Raw genomic sequence first — 9,436 nt, forward strand, 5'->3', positions numbered from 1 at the left:
GAGATGGAAAACTGAGTTCTGTGTTCATCCAAAAGACGGCACCTCTGACAGTGCAGCACTTCCTCAGTACTGCACTGGATTGTCAACCTAGATTTTGAGATCAAGTCACTGGACTGGGACTTGAAACCACAACCTTCTGACTCAGGAGGCAGGAGCACTACCAATAAACCACAGCCAAGATCGAAAGATAAGTTGCTTCATTTTAACCAGGAGTGGAAAAAGTTTTCCCCTGGATAACTGGTAAGTAGAACTTTACAACCACATTTGACAGACATTTCAGGGGTCACCAGAGGAACAGTATTACTCTATCATGATATTTCATCTCTACCTGCATTCTCTCCCAGCCCCCATCTCCATCCCAGCATTTGGAGTGCACTCTTGAAGCAACTTATCAGACAGTGCAGAATTACTTTTTCAGTTTTCTCAAAGTACACATAGCATTAATTTAAAAGCGATTGTCAAAATAAACTTTGTTCTGAAAGGGAGACTCATAATAGCAGGCTGTCACAAACTCCAGGGGCATAAACAAAAAAAAAAGGAAGGTAGCAGCAGGAAATCCTGAATCTTAAACTTTCTTGTAGGCTTTAAATGGATTAAATCCTCTGCAACTGACAAGGTGAACCCAATACTGATAAATAATGGGTCAGAGGAAACACTGTACGACAAAGGATTTGTATCATTTACAGCAGCCAGATACAGAAGAAATAAAACTACTGCCAAATCACACATTAATCTCCAACATGTGAATATAACATTGCATTAATGATTAAAGTACATCCGTCCGAGACACATCTACTTTCAATCCCTGAATGGATGCCCAGTTCTCCTCCCAGGTGACTACCTTATGAGCTTTTATAATCTGGTTCACCATTTCCCAGCACTTTGCTCGACACAAACAAGAGCCTTGCCTCTTCTGCACTCTCACTTTTGAATAAAACAGGCAATCATTCCACGTTCACTTTACTGAACCCGAGATTTTAGCCAACTATTATGTCAGGTCAACTGAAGGCACACTGAGCATAAACAGTTCTATTTAGCAAAAGTGTTATTTTATACATTTTAACTTTCTTCATTCTTCACAGTAAATGCATTGCACAGCAGCCTGATAATGGTCGCATTATATCTGACATTTATTACCTGCTTCAAGGTGCTTTCACCCATTTTCGACCAACTGGTTGATGAGGTATTCCACGTCCATGAAATGTTATATATAAAATGGTTAAAATGAGGCAGGGGTCAGGAACTAAAACCAAGAACTGTACATTTAACGTTTTAAATTATCTATGGCAGATTGTTGCAAATGCAAAGTGTCAGTGGAGATACGAACTTTAGATGCTTTTAAAATGCATTAAAATTTAAATATCTAAATGTTGGACACAACAGATTAAATGTTTTCTTTTCAGTTTTCTGCTCTCCTGAAGGCAATGATTCACGCAAAAGGTATGGTTCGTGGCATTTGACAGAGCTCCAGGAACTGGCCTAAGAAGCCATTCATCACACAAAAATCTCAACACTGGGTGTTGCCTGGTTCCTTGACTGAAGTGGGCATCATAACAGAGTACACTCTGTATTCACTCAATGACTATATTCTAGCAGAGATCACTGGATAGTAATTACCTGTTGGAATACTGATTGATTTTTTCCCCTCTCTTGTTAAGAGGGGATGATGCCAATTTTGATGCCTACACTGCTGCTCCAGCTGAGATCAACTAACTGAGCAAAGACTGGATATTGAAGCCAGGAACGTTCCAGATTTATGTTGGTCAGTGACATACCTGGCAGTGCATTTACCCACAAAACACATGTTCACCTCTTTTCATTTTGATTCCTATTACTGGTATCATCTCAGAAGTCTTTAAAGAGACAAAAATCACTCAATTGTATTGGTTCTACAATCTTATTTTAAGTGGTCAGTCAAACCTAACCACCAGTTTTAGCCATGCCACTGAATCACTGCGGAGATTCCGCCTCAGGGAGCAAAAAATTAACAAGCAGCTTCCCAATAACATCCCTCCTATTTGTTGAGCATAGATTAGTATAATCAGCACTCAAGCAGTCCCACTATCAGCCAAAGAGGCTGGAAAGTGGGGAGACAGAGGGTTGCAAACCATGGCCATTATTAACTTAGAAAAGCAATGATGAAAAGAGTAATTCTATTCCTGTTCTGATTCACGACTAGGAAAGAATGTGACAGATAGCGTCTTCATGTCCTAAAGTAATAGGAATGAGCAGTCTGCCTAATATCCCTCACAAGATTGTAACATTAAGCCCAACCCCAGTACACTGGTTCAGATTATCCCACTTCAGAAAAACAAGGTGTGCACATGGATAGCATCTCGTTACAAATAGCAAATCAAGGAAATATTCTCCCCTATGCGGGGGTGGTTTCTAAAGCATTAGAAGCCAGCATTGAAGAACTGCTTCAGAAATATAAATGTGTTACAACATCCGACCATTTATCAGTGTTCAAAGCTGCCTTGGATCTCTGTGCTGCAGAGATCACAAACCAGAATTATAACAATCCTTGTTGGACACTTCTGTGATGTAAATGAATAGAATGTGACATTATGTGATGGCCTGAAATGTTGTTGAGATGACAGATAACACAACAAAGGAAAATAATAAGAAACAATGGGGGTGGGGGGAATCCTCTGCTTTGAAAATAGACCGTCAAATTACAGAAACAAATTATGCCATACTCTCTGCCCAAACCTGTACTGACAAATCTGCTGTGTGTATTCAGTCTTCTGTATCATTTAATAAAAGTCACCACTGGAAGACTCCTACTTTAATAAATCTACACTGCATTGAATGTAAAGTTACTATATATTAAATTACACTCAAGATATACTTCTTCAGGATTTGTATGGAATTGCAGGCAATTGGTTATACATTACCAGGTTGAAAATTGAAGCACAGATAAAACGAACCCATTCCATGAACAGCTTGCTTTATTTAAAGAAAGACTTGAGAGCCTTTAATTCACATGAATGTTCATTCTAAATATTTTTAAACATAAATAAAAAGTGTTTTAAGCTGATTCAATTTCAAAATTTCTATCCTTTATTATATTTCACCAATATGATAGCCCATATAAAATGTTAAGACCACACGTGCACTTCCAGTTCGCCTTTCCTACCACAGTACTGTCTCACCACTCAGATCGGCTAACTTGGCACAAACCACGGGTTGAACCTGGGATCTTTCTGGTCTGTATGTGTCTGCTACTCACTGCCTTAATCAGTTGAGTCATTGAGGAGCTAACCATTCTGTTGGCAAGATAAAAATAGTAATAATATTACAGGAAATCATTTCAAGTATTTTTTCTTGGAAATTTTAATGCTTTCTCAAGAGAAAGGACTTGACCAAAATGATCTTCTGTTTCATATTGACCTTTTGCTTTGGATCAGAGACTTGATGTTACATCACAAGTTTATTGCAATGTACTAGTATTGTCCATCCCCTCTACGTTAAGGTGTGGAGTTGAGGAAGTAGCTGTTAATGTTGTGGCTCTTCATTAATTATAATAGTTTTTAATATTGCACACGGCATACTAACAAGATATATAAATTAATGAACTAACATGCAGATGTAACCCAGACTATAGTCACCTTTTATCTTTAAATATGCACCAATTTGATCAGTATGCAATGTACAAGTAAAATGCCATAACTATTGTATATGCTGTGATATTACACCTGCTCAGTAAGTAACAGGAATTGTTATCAAAAGTAACTCAACAACCAAGACGCTGCAGAACACTGGCAACTATTTTTAATTAATGAAGAACCACAGCATTAAGAGCTACTTCCTCAACTCCACACCTTAACGTAGAGGGGACGGACAATACTAGTACATTGCAATAAACTTGTGATGTTACATCAGCTCTCTGATCCAAAGCAAAAGGTCAATAAGAAACAGAAGATCATTCTAGTCAAGTCCTTTCTCTTGAGAAAGTACCTGTATTAAAATTTCCAAAAAAAATACGAGAAATGATTTTCTACACTATCATTACTATTTTTATCTTACCAACAGAATGGTTAGCTTCCCAATGACTCAACTGATTAAGGCAGTGAGTAGTAGACATATACAGACCAGAAAGGTCCCAGGTTTGATCATTGGTTTGTGCCAAGTTAGTTGATCTAAATGGTGAGACAGTACTGTGGTGGGAAAGGCTAACAGGAAGTGCACATGTATGGAGGTGGGGTGAGAACGATGCCACCCTCAACTGTGGTGTGCCTGGCAGTCATATCATTTGGCAACACTCACTGTGTCAACTCACACTTCAAGAATAACCACTAAAGGATGGCAAAAATTGGCAGACAAAACAAGGAAAATAACTGAGTAATAATTTAATAGTGATGCCTTATTTTAAATAAGAACATAACAATTAGGAACAGGAGTAGGCCATCTAGCCCCTCGAGCCTGCTCCGCCATTCAATATCATGGCTGATCTGGTCGTGGACTCAGCTCCACTTACCCGCCCTCTCCCCGTAACCCTTAATTCCCTTATTGGTTAAAAATCTATCTATCTTTGACTTGAAAACATTCAATGAGCTAGCCTCAACTGCTTCCCTGGGCAGAGAATTCCACAGATTCACAACCCTCTGGGAGAAGAAATTCTTTCTCAACTCGGTTTTAAATTGGCTCCTCCGTATTTTGAGGCTGTGCCCCCGAGTTCTAGTCTCCCCTACCAATGGAAACAACCTCTTTGCCTCTATCTTGTCTATCCCTTTCATGATTTTAAATGTTTCTATAAGATCACCCCATCATCCTTCTTAACTCCAAGGAGTAAAGACCCAGTCTACTCAATCTATCATCATAAGGTAACCCCCTCATTTCTGGAATCAGCCTAGTGAATCGTCTCTGTACCCCTTCCAAGGCTAGTATATCCTTCCTTAAGTAAGGTGACCAAAACTGCACGCAGTACTCCAGGTGCGGCCTTACCAATACCTTATACAGTTGCAGCAAGACCTCCCTGCTTTTGTACTCCATCCCTCTCGCAATGAAGGCCAACATTCCATTCGCCTTCCTGATTACCTGCTGCACCTGCAAACTAACTTTTTGGGACAGTGATTCTGTAGTGTAGCGGTTGTCAGGTTCGCCTCACACGCGAAAAGTACCCGGTTCGAGCATGGGTGGAAACATTATTTTCTAAAAGAGTTTCATCCAAAAAGAAACCAAATTTTAATTTGATTTTACGTTTTAAAGTTTAATTTGTTTTAATTGCCGGTGCTTTTAGTGTCCCCCTCCCCTTTTATAGGGAGCACTTGAAAAAATGTGATTTTAGCGCCCCAAAAAAAAACCCCAAAAAAAGAGAAAAAAAAACACAAAAAAAGGAAAAAAAAAAGGGGCCTTGAAAATGTCTGCTGTGTCACCCAGGCGGGTGGCACGGGTTAATGTTTGTTTTTTTTTTCAGGTAAACTCAAAAGAGTTTCATCCAAAAAGAGTTTCATGCACAAGGACCCCCAGGTCCCTCTGCACCACAGCATGGTGTAATTTCTCCCCATTCAAATAATATTTCCTTTTACTGTTTTTTTTTCCCCCCAAGGTGGATGACCTCACACTTTCCGACATTGTATTCCATCTGCCAAACCTTAGCCCATTCGCTTAACCTATCCAAATCTCCTTGCAGCCTCTCTGAGTCCTCTACACAACCCGCTTTCCCACTAATCTTAGTGTCATCTGCAAATTTTGTTGCACTACACTCTGTCCCCTCTTCTAGGTCATCTATGTATATTGTAAACAGTTGTGGGCCCAGCACTGATCCCTGTGGCACACCACTAACCACTGATTTCCAACCGGAAAAGCACCCATTTATCCCGACTCTCTGCTTTCTGTTCGCCAGCCAATTCCCTATCGATGCTAATACATTTCCTCTGACTCCGCGTACCTTTAAATGCAGGAATTGATTCACATATCCAGCCCGGGCATCCCTTTAAGGAATCGCACAATGATGTATTCCATACCTCCTGAAAGCACATTTCTTCCTCAGGAAGGAAGGGTAGGAAAGGACAGCACCTCAGCGCAACATGAGCTTTACCCAGATGACCCATTTAAAATGGGACCTCGTACATGAGGGCGTCACAGGGGAGAAGTCGCATCCTATCAGTGTGGCAAAACACTCATTCCTACTAATTCTCTATTGGTCACCCATTATTGTTCAGTCTTCAGCTTCTGTAATTTGAACTGTACAATACCAATTCTAGACTGGATGTTTCAAGTGTTAGCCATCATTTAAAAATATATAGAAATCATTATTTATTCTCACACCAGCATTCTAATTTTTATTTGAAATTTACTTATTCAGTTTATATATGCTATGCATGTAGCAAATGTTAGAATTGATATGATAAAATAAAGATCCAATTTTTGAAAATAGGTACACTTTAAAATTCGCCAGCAGTAAATATCCTCTGAATCCATTAAACCCCTGTATACTAACAATGCCCAGCTTTGATATGGTATCATATTTCAAGTTCCTAAACACTCCTGGCTAGAATATTTATTTGACCGATGGTAGATAATCAATATTATGCTAGATGAAATGTTCCATCCTACAACATAGCCAATAATATGTTCTTCAGATTTATAAAAGTACAGAATACCACATCATTAATGATCATATACTATAGTACTGGTGATTTTTATTCTGATTTCAGTTTATTCTTTATCAATGTTTAACAATAATTGTACTTTTTAAAATTAAAAACTTTTTTGTTCCAAAATAGTATGTCAATCATTACACTGCTTAGTATTTTCCAGGATAATTCAAGTTTATTACCTTTCCAAGTTTGTTTAGTCTTATTAATGAAGATCTTGACCTGTACTCTGAAGACTGTCAAACCAAAATTAATACATTGATTGCTAAATTAACATCACAACAAAGAATGTTTTCAAAAATGTGGCAAAAAAAAAAATCACAATAAAAAGTAATATTTCTGAGAAAGAACTAAAAACAGAATAAGCTAAGAAAAATCATGAAAAGAAATGGTCCATTCCAATAATATGGTTACAGGACAGTCGAGTTATCAGAATACAATACTGGGCAATCCCAAGGACCAGTGTTTCCTAACTGAAACCTTTGCATGAAAGTACACCTGTTCATATGTGCCAATATGAGTACTATGAAATCTTATTATACTCATCTTCCATTTCAGAATTGTAACTACACTGCTGTATTCTCGTGGCAATGATTATCTATACAACTGGTAAAGTATATTTTATTTCCTAAACTTCAAATGGAACTTGCAATATTTGCTAATTTCTATAGTAAAGGTGCATATTTTGCAGTAACACTAGCATGACAAGCTGATAACCATGAATTTATAGAATTAAATATGTGCAATAAACAAATTTGCTTAAGAAAACTGTTCTTAACAGGTTTCTCATGTTACATCCTAACGGAAGTATTGACAGGACAACACAGTGCATAAAGTCTAAACCCTGCAAATAAAGCATTTCCCACGTCCTAAACACAGGGTTAAGATCATTTATTAAATAAAACTTATTCAAAGTAGAAAGTATTACCTATTGGCTTTGCTGGACATAATTTACCAACACAATCTACTGTACTCGAGCATGACATGGCAATTTTATGACCAGGTTTACAAACACTAAATGGTTTTGTCCTTCCCCAACGTTGTACAGTAAAAGTATAGTGTGCAGTTTATCGTAAGACTTCATCATAAATAGACAGATTAACATCCCGACCTTTGCCTGCCTCACTTATCTTAAAACAAAATTTCACCACGGATTAATTTTTAAATAACTGATCAAGTCTTTTTTTAGTTTAAAAAAATTCCAGTGTGCAAACTGTGATGTTGCACCTTACATGGCCAGGGATTTAGCCTGTCCGCAATAATAATAAAACAGAAGCGAATTCAATAAACCAAACACCCACCCAACAAGGACAGACAGCACTGACCCTCTCCTCTTATTGCACATCTCTGTAGGATGCATTTCTTTTTTTATAAAATCAAACTTACACAAACTGCCCCCTGTCATGAAATGAAGTACCTCTGCGAAGCCGAGATGAGGGCAGGAGCAGCCCTCACTTCGGCCCAGTGTGAACTATAAAAAGAGGCTTGGTGGAAGGAGGACGGGCGAGCAGGTCAGCCTCAACGGCAGCTCCTCGCTCAAACCTATTTCCCTTCAGTGGCTGGGCTTTCTTTCGAAGTTCCTTCACTCACCCCATAAGCCAATCCATAGCTGCGCGGATGAAGAGCCCCCGGCACCTCGTCAAGCTTCCTCCCCTCCTCCTCCTCCCTCCACAAAACAGTCAAACACCATCAAACTGGGAGCAGTGCGAGGCGAGGGACGGGAGACATTGAGAAGCGCCTGCAGAATCTGTCAAGAGCCGCTGTGTGTGTGTGTGAGGGCGGGAGGAAGGGAGGGAGCCCAGCTGGCGCAGCTGTACAGCCGGCGAGAGACGCTCAGACAGCAGCAGCGATGTGCTGCTGGCTGCCAGACCGGAAGTAAACACTCAACCACCCTCCTCCCGCCCCACAAAGGTCACCGGCTGCTTCCGCCGGAAACACAGCCTCCTGCTGGGACATGTAGTTCTGCTGTTGCCCTGGCGCCAGGTGAACTGTTGAGCAGAGTCATTAAGAGTAGTGGCCCCAAAAAAAAACAAACAAAAAAAAGAAAAACAAAAAAAAAAGGGCCTTGTAATGTCTGGAGTGTCACCCAGGTCGGGTGGCACCGTTTAATGTTTTTATGTTTTGCAGGTAAACTTAAAAGAGTTAAGAGTAGTGGCCCCAAAAAAAAACAAACAAAAAAAAGAAAAACAAAAAAAAACAAAAAAAAAGGGGGGGGGAAAAAAAAAGGGCCTTGTAAATGTCTGGAGTGTCACCCAGGTCGGGTGGCACCGTTTAATGTTTTTATGTTTTGCAGGTAAACTCAAAAGAGTTAAGAGTAGTGGGAACACAAAAAAAAACCAAAAAAAAAGAAAAAAAAGGGCCTTGTAAATGTCTGGTGTGTCATCCAGGTCGGGTGGCACGGTTTAATGTTTTATGTTTTATAGGTAGACTCTAAAAGAGTTAAGAATAGTGGGAAACTTTACAAGCTCAGGAACATTGGTAAATGAAGGTAATACAAAAGCAAAAATACTGCAGGTGCTGGAAATCTGAAATGAAAACAGAAAATGCTGGAAATCTGAAGTAAAAACAGAAAGTGCTGTGTAATGAGAGGATTAATTAGCAATCTTGTTGTGAGAGGCCCCTTGGGAAAGAGTGACCATAATATGGTAGAATTCTTCATTAAGATGGAGAATGACACAGTTAATTCTCGGGACTAGAATTTTAATTAATTTTAGAGACTAGGGTCCTGAACTTAAAAAAAGGTAACTTCGATGGTATGAGACATGAATTGGCTAGGATAGACTGGCAAATGATACTTAAAGGGTTGATGGTGGATAGGCAATGGCAGACATTTA

At 39.2% G+C, this 9,436-nt stretch overlaps 1 protein-coding gene across 2 annotated transcripts in view; it reads right to left on the bottom strand.

The window, feature by feature from the left end:
* Positions 1-8,463, bottom strand: part of LOC139280119 (MOB kinase activator 2) — a 213,393-nt gene extending 204,930 nt beyond the window's left edge. For both annotated transcript variants that reach the window (XM_070899641.1, XM_070899639.1), the window contains exon 1: positions 8,193-8,463. In XM_070899641.1, the coding sequence (XP_070755742.1) occupies positions 8,193-8,209 (17 nt within the window). In that variant the 5' untranslated portion in view covers positions 8,210-8,463. The remainder of the gene's footprint in view (positions 1-8,192) is intronic.
* Positions 8,464-9,436: the final 973 nt, after the last annotated feature.

The sequence above is a fragment of the Pristiophorus japonicus genome, chromosome 14, assembly GCF_044704955.1.
Source record: "Pristiophorus japonicus isolate sPriJap1 chromosome 14, sPriJap1.hap1, whole genome shotgun sequence".
Taxonomy (NCBI): domain Eukaryota; kingdom Metazoa; phylum Chordata; class Chondrichthyes; family Pristiophoridae; genus Pristiophorus; species Pristiophorus japonicus.